Genomic DNA, 24,153 nt, shown 5'->3' on the forward strand with positions numbered 1-24,153 from the left:
AGAATATAAAATGGTGGGAATGAATCTAAATTGCTCTGCAGCTCAGTAATAAATGCAATGCTAGCCGGATCTTAGGTACATCAAAAGCTACACACCATGGAAGAGGAGGGAGCTCATTCAGAGTTTGATTCTTCACATTTATATCCCCCAAACATTTAAAAGATAAAGATGTATATATGTGCCACTCTACCAGCTGACAAATCTGACTTTATGTGAAAATATGCAACTTGGTATAAAGTGTTATTGGGTAAGTAGAGTGAATCCAGTGTGGCTTTGTCAATCTTCAGAATGTTAAGCACTGTCGATCAAGGCTGGTGTGTAGCCCAGTGAGTCGAGTGCTGATCTCCAGCACCCCGAAAACCAGGGGAGTGATACAAACCTGCAAGGCCATCATTCAAGTCGTAGAGGCAGAAGGACCAGAAATGCAAGGTCATCCTTTGCTACAAACTAAGTTTGGGGCCAGCCTGGGCTACAGGAGACCTTATCTCACACCCATACAAAAGGACTTAGAAGTTGCCTGTTTAAAGCAGAGGATGGCCCATACATGCTGGGTTCTGCCTCCTTGGTCTAATTATCCCCACCCATCACTTTGTTCCTATCTTGGTCATAGCATTTATTGTTCTCCCTTGTAGCTTCTGTGGACACAGTCTGTCTGAGCTTTTGACACTTCCTATTGCTACTGATGCTGCCTCTTAAGGCTGCCTCTTCATGCTGTCTGTGAGTCTGAAACTTCTGACACCCAGTAGAACCTTCACCTCCAGAATTCAACCTTGCTGTGTCGTTTTAACTCTGCTCTCCACCCCTGTGAATGACTCGAGTACTGAATGACGTCATATGCTCTTCCAGGTATGAAGAACTTTTGTAGCTGTATCAATGAACCTGGACCCAGGACCTAATACCCAGAGCTTGACATGACAGTATAATATTGACCACATAGATCAAAAGAATGTAGACTAAGTTTTGATCCATACAAAAGAAAATTCTACCAATCAGAGACAATCCATAGCAGGAATGCTCTGGGAGTGAGAAGTGCACACAATACATTATTATGGCAGCTGCTAGGGAACAGTCAAACCTGGGTTCAAAGGCGAGGCCACTGCGTGCCTGACTTAGTTTATTCTAAGCTCAAGTCTTGTCAGCTGCAAAGATGAGAACATAATCAGTTCCATAATGACATACTACTTCACATGGCTGTGAATAAAGGATCACGCATGTCAAGTACTATCAGGTCTACCACACAGGAGACACTGACTTGCCAACCATTAGATACCATGTGCTGTTTCCTAAACATTAGAATTAGTATGTGCCCCAACCATACTATATGTACTAGAAACTGTCATAATTCCCTAATGATAGGCAATGAAACTTGTCTTAAAAGTCTGTAAAGCCCTTGACACTCCTCGCATACTGAGATCAATCACACAGGAAAACACCCAAAGCAGCCAAGGCCAGCTAGTGTTTGAGCTTTCCCAGTCTTTAACAAAAGGCTTGTGCATGAGCCTGAAGAGCCACTGCCCCTGACGACCACGTAGAACAGGAGTGGGCTGTGCCAGCTGAGCCCAACACAGATGACAATAATAAACCGAGCAAATGGTGTGATACTTGCGTCAGTTTGCTACAGCATTAAAAAACTACAACACTTCCACATCCACCTTTGAGGTGTGGGGGTGGGTGGGTCTGTGTGTGTGTGTGTGTGTGTGTGTGTGTGTGTGTGTGTGTGTGTGTGTGTGTGTTTCTGGGGACTGAACTCACAGTCTATGGCATGCACGGCACACTGTACATCTCTACATCTCTAGCCTTCTTTTTATTTTTACTTTTCATGTTTTGTGTTGTTGGAAACTATGTCTTAGGAATCCCCTACTGGCCTTGAACTCACTATGTAGTTGAGGATGACCTTGAACTTCTGATCTTCCAGCCTCTGTTGCATTAGTGCTGAGATTGTAGACATCACCACCACACACAGTTTATTCAGTACTGGAGATAAAACCCAGGGCTGTGTGCATGCTATGCAAGCCCTCTAGCAACTGGATTATATAACCCCAGTTCTTTGTACTTTTTTTAATGGTCTAAGTTGTCCAAGCTGACCTTGAAGTTACTCTGTGGGCCAGGGAGGCCTTATACTCCCGTCCTCTGCCTCAGTGTTTGTAGTAGCTGAGGTTACAAGCCAGTGCCTGCTTAAAATACTAGACAGCACATGATAAGCTACTCGTCAGAATGATAAAGGTACACCCTCTAATAAAGCATCTGAGTTCCCTAAGGCTGAAAACTATTAGCCCATCTCTGGCTAGACAGCCCCAGTAACCCTGAGAGGAGCAGAACCAGCTGCTAAATCCTGCAGAACACACTGATGCTGCACAAGGAGAAACAAACCCAAAGAATGCAAGAGACCAATCCCAACCAAGCCCACTAAGGCTTGAGTCCAACAGCCTGTTTCATCCCACAGGAAAAGTGGCTGCTGTCCCCAGAGTCTGCCCCATGTCACTTCTATCCAAGTCAGTGAGGGTGCCTGAAACACAGAATGCATTTTCCCACTGAAGTCATATATTTGCCGTATACCCAAATTAGCTCTCAATGTATGTAAGCCATTAATATTGGGAGCTTTTAAGCTGGGAATGCACAAGTCCCTCTTCTCCCAGAGTACCAGGAAAAGCAGGAGAGTACATCTAAGCCAATTGTGTCCTGGCACCAAGAGAGTGGGGACAGGAATTCCCCACTATTCACTGCAAGTGAGAGCAGCAGAAACAGGGTCTCCCACTGCAGCAGTGCCCTGAGGCTGAACTCTGGGCTTCCCTGACACAGGCTGTTGCTGTGGGTGGAACAGGCAGAGTGGGTTAGCCGACACTTTCTTGACCAAAAGCAAACAAGAAAACAATGTTAAGTATGTTTTCTTCAGTCTAATACTGTGATGGGTTAAGAATTCTTCCTCCCTCTCTTCAACAGAATGCCCAAACAGAGCAGGAGTGGATGGGGAGTGGGCAGAGGGGAGGGGGAACAAAGAGGAGGGAAAGGAAACTGTGATTGTGATGTAAAATAAATGAAAAAAATATAATTAATTAAAAAAAGAATTCTGTAATTCAATTTTTGTGGTTTAGATGCTAAACTTTCATTATTTTATTCATTTTTGTATTCGCTGTTAGGGACTCAGGTCAGACCCAGAACCCTGTACTTAACAAACGTTCTACCTTATGAGCTATATCCTCAGCCTAGTTTCTCATTTAACATTTGACAAATTTGTCCATGTATATGAGGAATCTGTATCTTACCCACACACCCCCATTACCCTCTCTTATCTCCTTCCAACTCCCCGTGAACCCTTTTGTCGTCCAACAAGTCCCCCCATCTGCTTTCTTGTCTCCCTTTATCTTTCAGATGACTACCCTTGAGTTTAGTTAGGGTCAATTGAACGAGTACAGTGGGGGGGTTATTTACTGGAGTATGGTCACTTACCAGTGGCTTCACTTCTGGAGAAAAATGACTGCCTTCCCTAGGGGCCACTGACTGCCAATCCAGTCTAGTTTGCTGTGTCCTTCTTGAACAGTCTTGATTCTTTCAAGAACTCTGAATCACACAGTGTAATCAGGTCCCTGTTTGTCGGTGTCATGAGGATGCTCTTGAGAGCCCGAGGATGGGACACTGAGCAACTCTTCACTAGTCCACAACTTGGTTTATCCTCAAAACTGGTGTGGAAAGGTGATACTGGCCTCCATTTACACACATGGAAACCCAGGCTTCACACACTTTGATCATGTGCCAAATTCCCATGATTAGAAAGAACACCACGGAAAAAGGACTCCATTATAGCAGCTACAGCCCTAAAGCCAAACATTGAAAATTCCAACCAATATAACTTACACACACTTTATTAAGTTGGGACACATTTTTTTTTTTTTTTCGAGTATGTCTGGTCTCCTATTTCCCCTGCCCAATCATCATTCCTGGCATTTTGAAATGGGAGGAAACAGTACGTTCCAAGAAAAATGCTTCCTTCTGCTGTTCCTCCTTCAGTTCTGAAATAGAAAGCTTAAGACCCAAAGCTTCTCTACCCAGGACACCTAACTAGCTAACACTAGCAAATGGCCAGCTGGGTACCATTTCCTAGCAGCACAGCGACAGTTCACAGTGGGACATTATTGTTGTGGTTGGTGCTGAATCTTGCAGATGCTCGGTTCACTGTTTGTCAAAAGTTGAACTCCTACCCAAACACCAGTCTGAAAGTGCTAGTGTCAAGTGACTACGAGAATTAATTCTGTCTAGAGTTAAGCTTCCCAGACTTTTGTGTGCACAGAATGCCTACAATTCTGTGACATGTAGGCTCTCATTAGTAAGCCTGAAGTGCACCCATTGCTCTACACTTCTGAGCACTCAGGAGAGGCTCATGTTCCAAAGCCCACATGCAGTGACAGCCATTGAGTTCACCACAGAACTCAGTAGGAACAAGACGAGAACCATGAGCACACACGTTTTCCAGACTGGAACACGGAGAGGGTGGGAGGCAGCGGCACTGAACTTACAGTCTGTGTAGCTGTGAACAGTATGTGTTATGGTTCAAATATAGAGTAGGTAAAAAAGGGCTCCAGAGTTGGTGGCTTTGCGAGGTGGCTGGTCAGGACACTAATGTCACCAATGGGTTAATGCACTACTGAGTAGAATATTAGGAATTAGGGACTTTTTAGAGGAAGTAGGAAGGTAATTCCCTACAGGAGGGTACATCCTGTGCCTAGCCTCCTCCTTCCCATCGTGGGATGAGCAGCTTTGATCCAGCACACCCTCCTGCTGCCCAAGAGCAACAGGGCAAGCTGACCACGCACTGAGACCTCAGAGACTGAGTGCACAGAAACTTCTCCTCCTTTTACTTTTTCTCAGGCATTTTGTCAAGGCAATGACACGTGACTCACAAAGCATGCTGTCATTTTCTCAGTAGCCCTTGCTGCTGTCCCACAGTGAATTCTCTCTGTGGATGAGGTAAACCTGGGAACACTGAGCAGAGAGACCCCCTCCCCCCTCATCTCCAAGGACAAAAGGACCAGAGATAGACATTTCCACCTTACTTTCTAATGGGTGCTGAGGATCCGTGTATTGATAAGACACCCTCCCAGGAGCACTGCTCTCCCCTGCCTCTCACAAGACACACTAGCTTCCTAAAGAACCAGATCACTGTGTCCCCATAACTGCAGGAAAAGCAGAATGTATGTTCCAGTTGGCTCAATGGAAGGCTCCACCTCTTTATGTAAAGAAGTGAGGCTTACACAAATCTCAATGGATCCTTCTGCCACATTTTCTTTCCACAGTCATTTTTTCCCTTTCATGTTAAATACAAATGTTGTGTGATCCTTTGATGATCTATAACTTGGTCGGGTAACCCACTCTGCACAGGACACCAATGGGAAAGCATTTTCCCAGCTGAGAAGTAGAAAGAACTGCACACGCCAGAGAGGCACAGGTGACATCAATTTGAAGGGACTTCTTAGACATAGTCAGTGCTTGAAGTGTCCCCAAAATTACTCCATAAGAACAAGGACTTGGGGGCCCTCAAAACCCTTATGATCTGAAGACTGGGGCAGCGAAGCATGAACTGCTGTTCTTAAGATCTTCTCATTGATACTCAACAGCTCTTAAATTTGGTTTACCTGAGTGTATTGACTGAGTTTTCAACTGCGCCAATCAGGGAAGGATACGACTTATACAAACTTGAGCTCATTTTGTACTGAAATCTATAAAGAGATTCTGTGTAGTTTCCAATTTGTTTGTTCTTGAGACAGAGTTCCAGGTAGCCCAGGTTGCCCTGAAATCACTATGTAGCTGAGGATGCCCCTGATCCTTCTGTCTCTCCCTCCCAAGTTCTAGGATTCCAGGGATTTATCCTCACACAGCACCCATTAGTTTTAATTTTTCCCTAGGATAATTTCAAGGCTAATTGGAATATCTACAGTAGAGACTTCTCATCGGAAAGTAGATGGGTCAGAAAGGAGTAGATGTATTCACAGGCATCCTGGGTTGTAGGGGTAGTTAGTACAGGTCATACATGTTGAACTACAAGGTCACAAGATGTGACGTAAATTCAGTAACCGTCTTGTTTGTGTGTCTCCTTAACAGGATATGAGAGGATGTGTTTCCATATCAAGCTGTGGAAGAATTTTCTCAAAATGCTTTGCATAGAAATCATAAAAGCCCTGGCACAAATGTGAAGTGGCTTCAGTCTACGTCACAGTCTTAAGAAGAAGGGAGGAGAGGAAGGTGGAAAACCCAGCATGAATAAAAAGAACACATCTATCACTGCATCTCCCAAATGCCGCACAGGGTTCTAGGTATAGACCACAAACTTTTGTGAAGTGCAATGCTTGACAGGCACAGGCTGAGCTGCCACATTGCTTGTCTCATCCAATACGTGCAGAGCAACCCAGCAAAACTGAACATCTTAAAACAAATATATAAACACATAAGACCATGTTCTTTGAAAATAACTGCCGGAACTGGAGATGAAAAACACATGGGCGCCGAATGTGGGGACATGCCACACAAGCAGGGATTATAAAGATGGAAGCAACACAAGAGACATCAAAAGAAACCCGGGAGTGGCAGCTGGAGACGATGGGAGACGATGGAAGCAGCCGACTGTGTAGCAGAGACAGGCATCCTGGTCCATCCGTGGAGAATGGACAAAGTCACCATCAAACACACAGCTAGTTACTGAACACACGTGCTTTCCTGGATCCACATTTGGGATTGAAAAGAGTAGCCAAAACAATCTCCTCTAACACTGCACCTCTGAAATGATGTTACCTTTCCTGTCTTATTTCTAAACCACATCTCTTAACTTTCTTGTCATACCTCTCTTGTTGAAGGGACTTAAGTCATTGGTAGTCTGAGTGAACAACAAGGGGGTGACCTTAAAGCAAGCCTCATTAAATGAGCATTAACTTGAACAAGAGGCTAAGGGCAATCCACACAATCTATATGAGCATAGGCAGAAAAGGTGCTGGCTTCTAACTGCTGAATACCAAGTCTTTGCTGCCCTGGGAAATTTCTCGCAGACAAACATTCCTACAACTTCCTTCAGCAGCCTGTGGGTGGTGAGCGCACACGTGGATCCAGACACACTTTGTAGAAGCACCAACATGGTCTTAATCATAACCTGCTGCCTCTAAGAAGCCAGCGGTTAAGTCCATTGCCAAGTGACGTCCTCATTTTCTGCAGTCATGATTTACTTCAGCGAAAATCTTTGTTTTACAATTTTGCTTTTGGAATTTGTCAAGATTGCGTACTCTTCTCCACTGTTCTCAGTTACCATGACAAAACTTTTAAATGTGGGTGTGGCTGCCAAGAAGACCCTTCCTTTTGACCAATGACTTCACCATAGAACTAAATTCAGTTCTCCAAAGACAGCACTTAAAGAACAAACAGTGGCTTGAGGCATGGCGATAGAGTGACCTCGGTATTTTCTGTGGACAGTCTACAAGACTCGGGAGTGAAGGGCTAATAAAATGATCACAAGCTTCACCGCCTGCAGCTCCATTCAAGGGCTTGCAGAACACTCCAAAGAAAATATTCCCTCTAAAAGCACTTGGATCAAATGGGTGATTTGGATTTTTGGCCAATGAAGACCCTAGGGAATTACTAGACTTGGCCTCTGTAACACAAAACGGAAGCATATATGGTGTCAGTGTCCCAATCATATGAAGTTGGTAGAGGGAAGCCTACTACAGAGGAAAAATCTACCGTCAGGCTGATTTCTACACTAACTCTCTTCATTAAGACAGCTCTACAATGTCCCTTTCCAAGAAGGTTGTACATGATGCAGCTCACCATCAACTCAGAAAAACTCCAGGAAAATGAGCAGACTAACAGACTGCTCTTAACCCCACTGGGGTAAGTACAAAGTTCTACAGCAAAGCAAGCCCAAACGAAAGGAAGAAAACTATGCTTCTAGACCTAAAATGAACGTGGACTTTCTGGTTCTTTCTCTAACAAAAGCTTTTTTATGTTTGTCTACCATCTATCTGACCCTCCCAAGTTTCATTTCTAAGTTGTATTTGGCATGGCAGTGTCTGCTGGGAAGGCAAACAGAGCTTTGAGATAATAAATCAAACGGGAAGATTAATCAGACAAGGTCTGAGGTACAGCATTGACCGTTTTCTTCTCAGCTCTCACCCCCAAGGCTGCATGCTGGTCACCTGCCTAGGTGACAGCACGAGCAAGTACTCTGAGCCATCTGAGACCCTCACTCAGGACTAAGCAAGCACACTGTGTACGACAGTGTGCTTGAATGAACGTTCTCCTTCATTCTTCGATGTCCCACTTTGGGGTATAAGTAGTTACTTTTGCAAGCTGAAAATATCCACTTTGATAGAAAAACAAAAAACAAAACGGGGTGGGGAGGGTTAAGAAACCAAGTGCACACTGGTGGCACCAATGAGGCTAATGTAGGCCTGGAGACGGGGCTGTCTGTGATGACAGGAGGTCCCTGCTTCCAATCCTCTGGAAGTCTTTCAGATTACATCACTATAGTTCATAAACTGTAGAAATAATTCACTTATCCCTGCATGACGGAGAAAATTGTAGGATGACAAGTTTCACAGGGGAATTCGGTTGTAAGAACCAAGCATTCACTCATGCTTTCTACAGGAAAAACAACATAGTTGTGGGTACAGTCACTTAAGCAATAATTAGCTTTATTATTCCATTTATAAAAATATCACCTGCCTGCCTCACCGTTGCATCTACCATCTACTCTGAAATTCCTGTGGGCACTGATGATCAAGAACTTGGTTCTTTCATAATTGAAAAATACACAACCATCATGTATTAGGCTATACATACTATGAAATTGAAATTTGTAAATGGAGGCAAGGGCAGGAACTCCCTGTAGACACTTTGCCTAGCATAAAAATGAGAATAAAACAAAGCAAAAATCCTCAAATGAAATAAGTATCATAGGCAAGAACTATAATTTCTGGAAGAAAATATCGAATTCGTAAACAATTCAGAATCAATTTAAGGTATAGTTTGAGAAAATTACAAATTGTATTGTGGTGATATTTTATTTGTATGTTAATAAATAAAGTTTGCCTGGAGATCAGAGGAAACAGCAAGCCATTTTAAGTAAACACAAAAGTCAGGCAGTGGTAGCACACGCCCTTAATCCGATCGCTTGGCAGGCAGGGTCTCTGTGTGTTCAAGGCCAAACTAGGGAACAGAGCCAAGCATAGTGACACACGCCTTTAATCCCAGTACCAACATTAGAGACCTGGAGGTCTGCACAGACAGGCAGTGACAAGGAAGTGAGGTAGCTGGGTTAAGAGCCAATGAGAGGGCAAAACAGCAAGGCAATAAAGGCCCGGGTAGACAAAAAGTAGCTCACTTTGGAAGTGGCATGGTGAGGTAAGGTTAGCTGGTGGCTATTCTGATTCCTCTAATCTCTGTCAGATTTTTACCCCTATTTCTGGCTCCATGTTTTGTTTTTTGTTTTTTTTATTTAATAAGACCACTTAGAAATTTGTCTACATTGTATTCTGAGGCCAAATTATTTAAAATACTTGTGTTCTAGACAGCTAATGAAACGTCTAACTTCAACTCAAAGGACACTGAATGCCATCTTCAGAGCTTTTGACCATCCCCAGCATCCTGGAGGGTGTTCCTGGGAAACAGATGTTTGTCTTGTTCCCATGTCTGTGAACTTCACAGACAGAGCCACTGGGTGTTCATTAGCAGCAGCAATATTCTACCTGGAGGAGAAAATACATTCCCTAGTCTGAAAATGACCTAAATCTAGAGACATCAGAAATAATCTCATAGTTTGCTATTAAAAAAAGGCAGTTTTAATTAAAATAAAAAAGAAGTGAATGCATAGACATGGGCTTTTAGCCAAATTTACAGTAAATTATCCAAGTTCTTTGCTGTGGCGGTCATGCTACTCTGACACTAGTGGGCACATGGAAGGTCAGTAGTGTGGCGTGCAGGGTGCCTGTCTGAGGAAAATGACGGTGAGTCTTTCCCAGCAGCCTGCATAGCACTGTCTGGCACCATGACGATGGCCAGCTGGGGGTGGCTTCTAGATCAGCTTCAGCTTGATTTGTCTTTGTCTGTGGTGTCTTCAGGTCTTACCATCTAGTTCTGGTGGGCAATTAACAAATGTGACCTGTGTTATTTGGGGGGATTGAATAAGGTCACCCCAGGGCTCCATCTCATACCTGCTCATCCCACCTGAAGGACTTAAAATTTACCTACCTTTTTCATACCCAACCCCACCCATTCTTGAAATCCATTCGCTCTAGCTGTCCAGCCACACACTTCTTTCTCCACCTTCCTTTACATCTATAACCCAGTTGTTTTCTAAATTCTGCAGAGCTGAATTTAGCCCCCGCCCATCGTAGCCCTGGAGCTGAAGACAGGACCCAGTGCTCTACTACTGAGCAAAATCCCCAACCCCAGGTAAGGATTTTCTAAAGAACTTTTCTAAAGAACTGACTGCAACGTTGTCAAAATCTTTCCTCACATATCCCAAGAGAAAAGGGAAGAAAAGCAATTCATAATGGAAACAAAGAAAGAAGAAACCCTAAAGATGACCAGCTAAAAGAATTTTTTAAAAAAAATGATTTCCCACAGAATAGCTATCACAATGTCAAAATTCTTAAAGAACTCTGGATAGCTGATGGTTCTGTTGATTAAATAAATATATACCTTTTTGTTTTTCTGTGCATAATTACCAAAATAATGGTGTTCTCCTAGAATAAATACAGCTTGAATGTGCTTCAGTGTGTTTCTGTAAGTGACAAACTGAACTGCACTTTTGCACTGGAAAGATTCAGCTGGGTGTGGTGGCACACACCAGCAATCCCAGCACTCATGAGACTGAGGCAAGAGAAATGATCTAAGTTCAAGACCAACTTGGAATACAATATGAGACCCTGCCGCAAAACAAAGCAAAAAAATGAAATAAGACCACAATACATTACAAAAGGAACAGAGCAATCACTGCAAACCTCTCAGACTGTGCTCTCAATTCCAAATATGTATGTGTAGTTCATGAATACCCATTTACACTTGAATATGTGTATATTCCAGAGCTGCTCTGGCGGAAAGAACAAAATGCCCCATCACAGGCACTGAACCAATCTGCAGAGACAATATGGCCGCTTTGGAAGGTCCTGAGGCCTAAAAGCTCCGTGTGGTGACTGACCCTGGGCTCATAGCTCTTCTGGTTTATTGTATCAGAACTCTGCCCTTCCAGAATGACCCGATGACCTCACAGGAAGCCCTGAAGACAGAATGAAATGCTGTCAGAGAGAGAGGAGACAAGATAGAGAGGGAAATAGAGAGAAAGGAATGGGGGGCGTGGAAAAGAAGGAAGGGAGAGAGGGGAAGAGAGAAACAGGAAATCAGGGAAGGACACACAGTCACATTCCTTCAGTCACTCATGAAATTTGGCTGGGAGTTACGGAAATAGATGTGAAACTCAAGACTTTCATCTTTTATTGCCTTTTACATGTTTACTGCCAATCAAGACTATGGTATTCCTAGCAGTTGGGATCTTCTATCAATCACGTAAAAATCTAAACAAACGTATAAAAGTGCCCAAAAGTACAACATCCAAAAGAAAACGGAGAAAAACAAAGATGAAAAATCAGTATTGTTATCAACTTCAAAGTAAACTTTTTAAGTAAAAAAATTCCAGAACATCAGGAAAAAATGGCTTTAAAATGAAACAATTCCTGCTCCAGCCTAGACTCTACTTAGTCTGTATTTCTATGTAGATTTGAAATGGGCCTCATCAATTCGATTTCATTGAAATCTTCTATGGCAGGTGAAATGATAAGAACTTCATAAATGCTAGCCAGTCCTACACTGACCCTAGATGGGTGCTATTTTTAAATGCTAACTATTGTGTCCAAGGTCACACGGCTAATGAGAGGCAGACCCAGAATCTGCTCACCCCACGGTCTGGGAAGCCACTGGACCATGTCCTCTCTCCTGAAGCCTGATAAGCTGAGCCCGACACATTGTCTCCACATGTCACATAACCGTCCAGGAATTTCCTCCGTCTCTCTGTTGCGCCCTTTACCTGAGTGCAGTCAGCTGTAGCCCTGTCTCCACTACTGCCACTCAGCTAAGTCTACATCCGTTCCTCTCAGTCTCCAACCACTGTTTCCCCTCAGCATTAACGCAGTAGCTTTATAAGAATGACCTGCCTCTGCTCAGGCAAAAGCTGTTCACACACACACACACACACACACACACTCACACACACACACACAACATACACATTCATTCAATAGATTTGTTCAACTTGAGTATCTTACTAATTTTGTAAATGCAAAATTGAACTGTGAATCCAACCTTGTGGGTAAAAGAATGATAACAGCTCCTTGGATTTTGTCATGTGACCTGAAACTAGCTCATTGAAGCTCTACTGCCTGATCACTACATTACCTTCTCCATCCTACCTTTTGCAGTGCTTGCAATTGGATGTAGAGCTGGACCCACTCTAGGCAAGCACTCTATCACTAAGCTACAATAATCTCTGTGTGTGTGTGTGTGCACGTGCACACATGTTCATGTCATAATCTGTGTGTGTGTGTGTGTGTGTACGCACACATGCACACATGTTCATGTCATAATCTCTGTGTGTGTGTGTGTGCACGCACACACATGCACACATGTTCATGTCAGAAGTACACAACAGTTGTGGAGGCCAAAGACAACTTTGGGCGTAGTTCCTTGGGCAGGGTGTCCACATTTTTGTTTTTTAGAAACACTTGACTCTCACTGGCCTAAAAATCACCAAGAACAGCAAGCAGGGTAGGGTAGCATGGGAGTCTCCCAAATCTACCTGCCCCCAAAGCCCCAGCACTGAGGTGATAACTAGGTTCTACCATACCTGTCTGGTTTTTCTTTTCTTCTTCTTGCTCTTTATCAACTGAGATATCTTCCCAACCCCTAAAGTTTCTTAGCTGCTCCTAGCATCTCCCCACAGTTTCCCACTGCCAAAACCCCAGCACTTTGAATTACATAAGACTCCAGTGTATCCTGTGTTTTCCTGTTCACACAAGTTCCGACTTACGCATACACACCTACGTTTGCTCTTATGGATGAGCACAATTCCAGACACACCAGGAAGAGTTGTTTCTTCCCACATTCCCTCCTCTTGTCCCTTCACTCTCCTCTGTTTGCTGCTGGGGGTGTTTATTTCTCACGTAAGGCCAGGTGCACAAACCCTTTCCAATCCTTCCAGGCAGATGTGATCCCCACTTCCTCTGAACGTTTTGCTGGCATTGCCACCAGCATTCAGTGCACCTTGCATTGCTGCTATTGTTCGTGTAGGCCCCCACCACTAACTCACCACCTAAGGAGCAGACACCGCCTGGCTTATTTCCTCTCATCGCATTACAGCAGAGAGGCTGTCAGATGATGCAGATCAGGAAGAAATGGCGGGTCAGTGGCTGACTGTATTTGCACATGGCGGCCCAGCCAGAGAAGAAATGAAGTTAAAATAAACAAGAGAACCTCAGAGGAAGGAGGACACCAAGGTGAGGCAGAAACACTCAGGGTTAGGTCAGCAGACCTGGCCTCTTTCAGAAATATAATCCCCTCCTCTATGGCCCACCAGAGCAGATCTGTCCCCAGTGGAAATCTTTTGGAACGCGTGCAATCATCGCTTTGTGAAAGTAGTAAGCAGCATGAAATGAAAGCTCCGGTCGGACTGAGCTGGAACACTGGTGAGGTTCCCCGAGGCAGACTGTTAACTGGGTTGGTCTGTGAACTGTCAGTACCATGCTCAAAAGCCCTCCATTGCCCTCTGCACTGTTAGCAACAGACACAACCAGACAGTCTGCTGTGGGGTCCGTTGCCCTTCTGGTTGCCTCCTGAAGTTTTGACTACGCAGTCATCATAGACAGGCCTCAATATGTCCATCTACAAAACTAAGCAGCTCTGTGGATTAAGTGAGTTACTGTAGAGCACTTCTGACAGTACTTGCCATTCACACACGAAAGGGTTTAAACCACATGCATTGTCATATCTGAGTTTAGAAAACTTATGACAGAGTTGCAGTGTTGTACTTATACAAAGGCTTCATCAGAATGCAACACAGCAAACATTTCCTGACATCCCACTTACTATATGTAAAGAGACCTGGCTAAGCTAGAAAGCTGCCTTATCTTTTAAGAGCTAAAGGCTAATGGATATGAGTAATAACTAACCCCAGTTAAGTCAGATGATGTCAAGGGATACCCTCAGATCCACTGGAAAAGGCTCCCAATAAACACAAAAGGCCAGTGGTTCACAGCTTTATCTATCTGGCAACGTCTGGTACCATCTAGGTATATCTCCATTAGAAGGACGCAGACCAGGAGTCTACTGCTGGGAGATGTCACTAAAGGTCCTACAGTGTGGGAGATGGTCCTCTGTATAAGGAAGCCCTCTGCTCGAAATGTCAACAGTTCTGGGTCAGACTCCTGATCTATCCACCCCTGACAAGACAAGCTTCCCATGAAGCTCCTTTCTCTTCAGCATTTTCCTCCTCCCTGCCACCTGTCCCCACATGCCCAGTGGGGCCAGGAGCACATCCTATGTTGCCTCAGTTTTCAGTTTCACCATCAAAGCTCTAATTACAACAAAAACAAGAAGTGCTGTGGAAACACCAAGCTATTCTCATTTTTACAGCATGCTTTTCTGAGGCTGGCAATAAAAGCTTTTAAAAATGCTTGTCTGGAAAGAACAAAAGGCAAAGGAAATTACTGTTATTTAACTATTGCCAATTAAAATAATGAAGCTTCAAATGACTAAATTAGCCAGAGTATAAACACACGTTGGATTAGACTCCTGTTTCTACAACAATCAGCGTTCTTCACTTAACATTGTAATGTGCACAGAGAAATGTGTTTTTGATGTTTTGACACTACCTGTCCTGCCCCAGAGCAGCGTCTCCTAAACACTCTATATTTGCTATTGCATTAAAACGCTCACTGATAAACATGTAGATTCATGGACAGGGCATCTGCCACCTACCCTCGTCATGGATCAAAGGAAAATTATGCTGCAACTTGTGACATCCTTTATGGTGGCTGCTAGAAAAAATGCAAACAAGGAGTGTTAGGAGGATGGAGAGAAACTGGAGGCTGTGAGCTGTCTACATGGAGTGCTATGTCGGCCACAACACACAATAAGGTTGTCCTCAAAGAGCTAAACATGGGGGCGTGTAGCTCAGTTAGTGACCTCCTTGCTTGTTATGTACAACACACCAGGTTCCATGCCAGCAGTCTCTAAACTGAGATTGGTAGTGAGTGAGTGCTATCCCCAGCATCTGGAGGTGGATCGGGAATGCCAGGTCTTCAGCTACAAAACGAATTCAAGAGCCGTCGGGCTAAATAAGCCCTGGTGCCCTATCTGCCTCCACTCAAAAGGGACAAGGTCAGGCCCATCAGTGTTCCAGCACGAGGGGGCCCCACCCCGGCTACACAGCAATCGGGAGGAGCAGTCGCCTTTATCTGGAGGGCTGACCATGGGTAAGTTGTCCATCCTTGAGTAAGTAACTCCACAACTGTGCACGTGCAAGTTCTCATTAAATCCAGTGGGACACAGACACGGAAGTAGGAGAGGGGTTTGTGTGGTTCCCAGCAACAAGAGCTTCAGGGGATCCAGGGCTATCTTCTGGTCTCCTTATGAATACCTATGAACACACACACACATACAAGTACACATGCACACACATATACATACATGCATGCCCACACACATATACACACAAGGACACATACATACATGTACATATGTACTCACATACATACACACACATATATGCACATACACATAACACACACATACTTACACACATGCATACATACATACACACATATACATACATACGTGCACATGCACACATATACACTCAAGTACACATGTATGCATGCACATACTACACACATATACATACATGCATGCACACACATACATACACATATATACACATATACATATAAATACATAGATACACATAAAATCAAATTAAAAATTTACACATAAAATATTTACACAGTTAATAACATTGTTTCTATATTCCCTTTTTGGAACCATTTACCTCGATTTCCTGTACATCTTAGAAGTAACACATGCACTTCAGAATGACATCAACTTGTGTATTCATGTATGTGTACTTTTGTGTATATGTGTGTGCATGCGTACATGTATATATATGTGTATGGGAGTTAAGCTCAGAGCAACACGTTTAGCTCGGATTCTATCAGAAACATCACAGAAGAGCTGAGGAAAGACCATAAAAGACAAAATACAAGAAGGTGCTGAAACAGTCTGCCCTAGACGTGGCCACATAAACCAGACCTGCACATGGTAACACAGGAGGGGAGTTAGCCTCTCCCAGGAATGAGCCCCTTATTGTCCAAGGCAGAGTGGTCAGCCCTTAACCCTTACACACACAAATAATAAAAACGGAGATTCAGCACATGTATTTACATATCTGTGCATACACACACACATATGTATGTGGGGTGACATGAGAGGGACTTGAGGGAGAAAAGGGAAGGAGAAATGTGATGTAACACTATTTCAATTAAAAACATATTTTAAACTAAATACCTACTTTGTCTTCAATAAATGTAAAATAAGACTCAAAAGTTTTCGGTACTGAGTTTTAGCGACATGAGTGTTGAGGAGATCACCCCTGTACACTGTTTCTCTTCATATAATTGGCCTTAAAAGATTGTATTTTAAACATAATTATTTTATTGATTCTTTGGCATTTTCTTGTGTACTGTGTAACCACATATTTGTTTTCCCTGTACTTTAAAACTAAAGTCTGTGCAAGTATTAGCTTTGTAGAATAGTTACACGTAACTTTACAAACATTAAGTCTTACAGCATCAAAGAACATTTTTGTGCTACTTAAGTATCAAAGAGCAGCATCAAATCACAGTTTCTAATGCAGCAAAGACTAGCCAGGATGCAACACTAGCAATAAAAACGAACTGGTAATCCTGCAGAGTACATGTGACCTTAAAAGTGAAAGGGAGATGCTGGAGGGACTGCTGAGAGGTTGTTGTGTCTGCTGTGCGCACATGAGGGGCAATGTCAGACCACACGTGGTGGTCACAGCTGTAATCCCAGCGTTCCTATGGCGGATGAGAGGAGAGAACTCTCAGAAGCTCGGGGTCGGCTATCCAGGTAGACGGTGTTGGAACAAGAGGCCCTGTTCAAACACGATGGAAGGAGAAGACCAACACAGAGGTTGTCCTCTAACTCCCATGCATACTCTAGCGCTCACACACATGAACATACACATGTACACACCACAAAGAAAAATATACGGTAAAAGCTAAAATATCCCAATATGATGTAGAGTCCCTAAAGAAAAGGCTGTGAGCCCTACGAGATAAAGAGCACAGGAGAGAGACGAGAAGCCCCAGGGCTCTGTCCATTTGGAGCTATCATTAAGAACGAGAACACTCACATCTGTAAGCAATAAAAACCCTGCCCAGGGACCTGTACAAGGAGCAAAACAGAAAAGGAAATTTTCAACATCATGCAATATATAAAATAATGAGGAAAAAAAGTCATAAAAATGTGAAAGTTCTTCACCTAGCATGTCCTGTTTTAAATGGGTCATGATAGTGTTATCTGGGAGGAGAGTGACTTAAAATCCTTCCTGAGAGTCAACAATTGTAAACCAACAGACTGAATAAATAGGTCTTGGGAGACAGGAAGGTACAGAAAGATTAGGTGTCTATTTTCATGTATCCACTTAAAAATCTTGAAATCCAGTGAGTTTATATATAACCATGAAAATAACAACCATTATGATGTCAACTGCAAGGAAAAATATGTTGGAACCTTCCTGAAAACAGAATGCTACAGTACAAATATATTTTAAAGTTAATACCAGCTTAATCCTCTGTGGATTATCATGAACAGAAAAATATCTAACAACATATTACTCGAGTTTTAGAGAGGAAAAGGACAGCTTTCCAAACATTCTTCTGAAAGCTAGCAAGGACTACACCGTGAGCATTTGGTCTTGTGTTCTCATACTTGCCTTTCTTACACTCCAAAACAGAACTGTTAAATGGGCAGTGAAATGCTTGGCCGGCAGCGTGCCAAGACAGGCTTCACTGACTGACCACTCTACAATCTCTATTCAGAAGTATTTTTAGAATTTTAACACACTCTTAGCTGTCATTATGAGTCTTAAGTCTTCCATAATATGAATACTTTGAAATATTTCCCCAAATCCTAGCAAATGCTCTCATCCTTCCTGCTCTCTAGAGTAAGGACTTCTACCAAGGCAAGAAAGAAAGGAGGGAGGAAGGGAGGGAGAGGGAGGGAAAGAGGGAAGGGGAGGAGGGAGGGAGGGAGGGGGAGGAGGGAGGGAGGGAGAGAGGAGGGCAGGCAGGCAAGCCAGAAGTTGTTACACTAAGGCTGGGCCTCATCTAAGTCACTCCACGGTATGTAAAACAGTGGTTTGCTCAGAAAGTGCTTCAATCTGAGAGACTCCGGTTTACAAGCAGCATCTGACTGGGTCTGGAGTATGGAGGATGACTCCGCAGTTAGTTAGGAACACATATGAACAATGGCACCTGACTGGCACCACCCACAAAGCACTACCTGATAAATGACTAGTTCCTCAAGCAGAAAGGTGCTAGTCTATAAACTGGAACTGGGAGAGGCTATAGGCATAATAAGGTCATATCAAGGAAATCAGATCTGTGAGCAAAAGAGCATCCACACGGACACATGGACACACACACACACACACACACACACACACACACACACACACACGCACAATCTGGCGTGGCAATGCTCACTGATGGACCGAGCTAGTGCTAAAACTGTATCCCCTCTGGAGCTGTAAGTCAGAATACGCCTTCATCTTCTAAGTTGCTTTTTGTTGGGGTGTTTTGTCATAGTGACAGAGATAAATGTCAACAAGCAATAGGAACTATAACTACCACTGCTGAAGCTGTGATGGATTGAGGGTGATGTACCACCCCTCAAGGCAGCCTTCTTGTCTCTCCAGATAACAGTCAGGAGATGAAAAGCACCCACAATGTGATGTAGACAAAAGACAGAACTTTATCCATGCAGGACACTGAGAAACTTATTCTTTGCATTTTAATTTCAGGAAAATTCATTTCATTACAGTGTTGGTATAGAGGCTTGCATATCTAAAGCTTATTTCTTCTCTATTTTTTAACTAATTTACTTTACATACCAACCACAGTTTCTCCTCCCTCCTCTCTTCCCATTCCCTCCCACCTCCTTCTCATCTACCCCCTCCCCATCCACTCCTCCATCCAGAAAGGGTCAGGCCTCCCATAGGTGTGAACAAAGCATGGCACATCAAATTGAGGTAGGACCAAGTTCCTCCCCTGTATCAAGGCTGGACCAAGTAATCCAGCATGGGGAATAGGTTCCCAAAAGCCAGCTAGGTGCACCAGGGACAGGTCCTGATCTCACTGCTAGGAGCCTCACAGCCAGACCAAGCTACACAACTGTCACACATATGCAGAGGGCCTAGGTCAGTACCATGCAGGCTCCCTAAGTCCAGTATTCATGAGCTCCAGGAGCTCAGGTCCACTGTCTCTGTGGGTTCCCCTGTCATGACCTTGACCCCCCTGGTTCCTATAATTCCTCCTCCCTTTCTTCAGGAGAACTCTCGGAGTCAGCTCGGCCCAGTGCCAGTGCTTGGCTGTGGATCTCTGCATCTGCTTCCATCAGTTACTGGATGAAGTTTCCATGACAATTAGGGTAGTCACCAATCTAATTACAGGAGGAGGCCAGTTCAGGCACCCTCTCCACTAATGCTAGGAGTCTCAGCTGGGGTCATCCTTGTGGATTCCTGGGAGTGTCCCTGGCACCAGGTTTCTCCCTAACCCAACCCCATCAAGACTTTTCTTTCATTACTCTCCCCCTCTGTCCCACACCCAGCCAGTACAACCGGATCCCTCATGTTTCTATCACCCCATCCCACCACCACCCCTGCCCCCACCTCGAGTTTACCCAGGAGATCTCTTCTATTTCCCCTTCCCAGGAAAATCCATGCATCCCTCGTTGGGCCCTCCCTGTTATCTAGCCTCTCTGGGGCTGTGGACTGTAGTAGGTTGGTTATCCTATACTTTATTCCTAACATCTATTTATGAGTGAATACATACCATTTGCCTGTAAATTTCTTGAGGTCATTGTCTGCTACAAAAATATAGGATATAGATATGATAGGATGAAAGGGTAGATTAATGAACCTACTTTTAAAGAGCAACAACTTGTTTAAAAATGTTGCTATGGATTTTAGTTTATTGATAAAAAAAATTTTAAGTTAATTTTGTTATACTATATGTATATTTCTACTCTCATTTAAGGTATGATGTTTATGGAATTCATTTAAATTGTAATAAATAATTAAGAAATACAGATTAATAATTAGTCTTCTATGATAGTCAAACTTATAGTCTTGTTAAATTTTCTAGGTATACATAGATATACTTCAGGTACGTGGGTAATCTTCAAACACTTCAAAGATCTATAGAATATGACATTTAAAATGTTTTAAGAACGTAGACTTTTTGGACAGTGAGACACGTCTGCTCCTGACAGCACCGATTTACTTCAAAGAGAAAGATGGGCGTTGAAGACACTCTAGATGGAGTTTATCTTCTTCTTGGCAAAAATAGCCATTTGGGCAAGAAACTGCTTTTGCCTGGACTGCTTGACAAAATGTTGTATCAAATGGACATGCAGGACCCACAGGAAGATGACCACTGAACTTTGCAAGGTGAAATGGTCCTTCATGTTCCTGCTTCACAGAGGAAACTGCCAAATATTCTACAGGACACAGAGAAAAGCAACTGAGAGACTCTAGACCTATGGGCTAAAGATGGATGCCCCAACATCACAGAGGAATTTTGGGTGACTGTCCAGGCAGACAGCTGTCTGTGTCATTCTAGATTTTTGGAAGTTGCTTACAATGCTCTTTCTGTTTACTTGAGGAATATTATATCCTTCTGGGGTTTTTGATGATAGTTATAATTTTCCTTGGTTATGATAAAATATAAATTAGATATAAAACTTTAGACTCACAAATAAAGGATAGATAGAATATTTTCTTTAATTTTGCCAAATACAAATAGACTAGATATTATAACTGTAATTCTTACTTGATTACTGTTTTGTTATATGTAATTTTACTGTGCTAAAATTAAACCCTTCCTTTTTGATTAGACAGAAAAGGGGGAGTGCTGTGGGATGTTCTGTATGCTGTGAATGTGTTGCTCTGATTGGTTGATAAATAAAATGCTGATTGGCCAGTAGCCAGGCAGGAAGTATAGGTGGGATAAACAGACGAGAATTCTGGGAACAGGAAGGCTGAGTCAGTAAATGCCAGCCCACCGTCCAGGGAGCAGCATGTAACGGCACACAGGTAAAGCCACAAGACATGTGGCAACATGTAGATTAACAGAAATGGGCTGAGTTTAAATATAAGAGCTAGTCAGTGGTAGGCCAAGCAGTTTTAATTAATATAAGCTTCTGAGTGATTATTTTATAAGTGGCTGCGGGGTCCGTGGGGATGGGCAGGTCAAGAGAAAACTTTCAGATACAATTGCCTTTACACTAAAGCTTATTTAATGGCTAACTTGGAGGCCAGTAAAGTCTCTCCTTGGTTAAAGGCACTTGCAACACAAACCTGGGGACCTGAATTTGATCCCCAAAAGTCACATAAAGGGGTGAACCAACTCCACAAAGTTGTCCTCTGACCTCCACACGAACATTGTGATACACACAGCACATACATACATACACACATCGTGTGCACATGAACAGTAAAAGTAACAATAATAATAAGCCTCAAATCCATTGTTTAAAAAAGCTAACTAAAGAAATACCAGAAATGTCCGTATTAATGAATACATGTCTGTGCACAATGTGCATACAGGGCCTGTGGAGGCTCTTATATTTAAACTCAGTCCATTTCTGTTAATCTATATGTTGCCACATGTCCCATGGCTTTACCTGTGTGCCGCTACATGCTGTTCCCAGGAGGAGGAGTTTGCAGATGGTTGTGAGCCACCATGTGGGTGATGAGGACCAAATCTGGGTCCTCTACAAATGTTCTTTACCACTGATCCAACTCTCCAGCATCCAAAAGTTATATTTAGTTTCTTTTGTGGTTTTGGCTTGTTTTTTGTTTTGTCTGTTTTTAATTTTTTAAACAGCGTCTCACTATGTATCTCCAGCTGGTTTATAACTCATTATGTGGACCAGGCTGGCCTTTAACTCACAGAGATCTGCCTGCCTCTGTCTCCTGGGTACTGGGATTAGAGTCACATACCCAGGCCAAATTATACGCTGAGTAAAGAAAAGCACTACCAATGATTGTGCTCTAGTATTTTACATAACCTAACCTATTAGCCTAGAAATGTTTTAACCCTATTTTTCCCAACTAGCACAGTCCTCCTGGCTCTCGTGATCCCACTCAGTGTCACCATCTCAAAGTCTCATGCTAACAGTCTTTATTAGACTTTATTAGTCAGTCCTCCCCCCCCCCCCCCCCATAGATTTTCTTTAAAGCTAATTACAGCCACAAACCTTTCAAAATTACATGTGACATTTACTCTGTGGCTAGTTCAGATTTGCTCCTTCTTCTGGAGAGTACAAACACAGCAGGATTCATAAGACATAGGAACAAACTTACCAGCCTACGCCTTTCTTCTTCTACGGCAATAAGCAGCCTCGCGAATTCTTTCAGCGATTGAGCTGTTTAAAAACAAGACAGAAAGAAAGGCATTAATCCTGTTTCAGGGCTAATATTTAATTACACAAGAGCAAGCATTAAATGAAGATAGTTATTAATTTGTATCTTATTTTGTGTGATTTTGTTTGTACATGTATAAAAACAAGCATATACTAAGAGGCCAATGACTAACAGCTGTGGATAAGAGGCGGGTGTCTCTCTGTGAGCTACAAATCAAAGCCAAGAAGTTTGTCTACAGGTCCTAAAACAAATATAGATTATATATTTAATATATGAAACTTACATTGAAATAGTCCTGAATCTCTTTCAACAGTGGTCTGTGGATATGAAATTTTGTTTTGTTTTGTTTTGTTTTGTTTTTGTTTTTTGAGACAGGGTTTCTCTGTGTAGCTTTGCGCCTTTCCTGGGACTCACTTGGTAGCCCAGGCTGGCCTCGAACTCACAGAGATCCGCCTGGCTCTGCCTCCCGAGTGCTGGGATTAAAGGCGTGCGCCACCACCACCCGGCAAATATTTTGTTGTTTTTGTTTTTTAAAGATGTATTTATTTTATGGATGAGTGCTCTATCTGCATATACAATGTTATGCCAGAAGAGGGCACCAGATCTCATTACCGATGGTAGTGAGTCATCATGTGGTTGCTGGGAATTGAACTCAGGATCTCTGAAAGAGCAGCAACTTAACCACTGGGCCATCACTGCAGGCCAAAACAGTTTTAAAATCTGTAAAAAGAATAAACCAGGCTGAAGAGACAGCTCTGTCGGTAAAGCCATCTCACGTGCTGTGTGAGCCTGAGGACCTAAGTTCGGATCTCCAGCACCCACATAAGAAACTGGGCATTGCCACACATGCCTGTGACCACTGTGCTGGGATGGGGAAAATGACACAGAGATATGAGGAACACTGGGAATCCCTAGCTATCAACTGAACTAGGCCTAGGCTCATGGGAGTTCCTACCTCAAAGAAATATGATGGAAAGTAACAGAGGAAGATACATATGTTCTCCCCTGACCTCCTCACATGTGCACATAGATGCATGTGCCCACACTCACAAAGGCACACACACATGTGGTGCTTTAATAAATGTAATATTGTATAAATACACGTAGTGGCCTTCAGTACTGCAAAGCCCCCCACTGATCCTATCAGCTCAGGAACATTATCCCCAGATGAAGGGATGGAAAGAGTGTAAGATCCAGAGAGACATGCAGGGGTGCACAGGACAGAGGGCTGTGGTGCTGATTTCCACGGCACCCTTCACCTACAGCAGCTGTGGTCTTGGGGGATGAAACCCATCACCATTCATCATGGGAAGGGAAGAAGGTCACAAGGCTCCACCCGTCTCTGAGGATTTGTATACAGCTAATGGCTGGGGAGAGAGGGAAACACATCTTCTGCAGTG

General features: G+C 43.3%; 1 protein-coding gene across 1 annotated transcript in view; it reads right to left on the reverse strand.

Moving 5' to 3' along the window:
• Positions 1 to 24,153, reverse strand: part of Arhgap42 (Rho GTPase activating protein 42) — a 233,611-nt gene that overhangs the window by 114,638 nt on the left and 94,820 nt on the right. Inside the window, exon 3 of the mRNA XM_059267304.1 lies at positions 22,694 to 22,755. Within this exon, the coding sequence (XP_059123287.1) occupies positions 22,694 to 22,755 (62 nt within the window). The remainder of the gene's footprint in view (positions 1 to 22,693; positions 22,756 to 24,153) is intronic.

The sequence above is a fragment of the Peromyscus eremicus genome, chromosome 7, assembly GCF_949786415.1.
Source record: "Peromyscus eremicus chromosome 7, PerEre_H2_v1, whole genome shotgun sequence".
NCBI classification, from domain to species: domain Eukaryota; kingdom Metazoa; phylum Chordata; class Mammalia; order Rodentia; family Cricetidae; genus Peromyscus; species Peromyscus eremicus.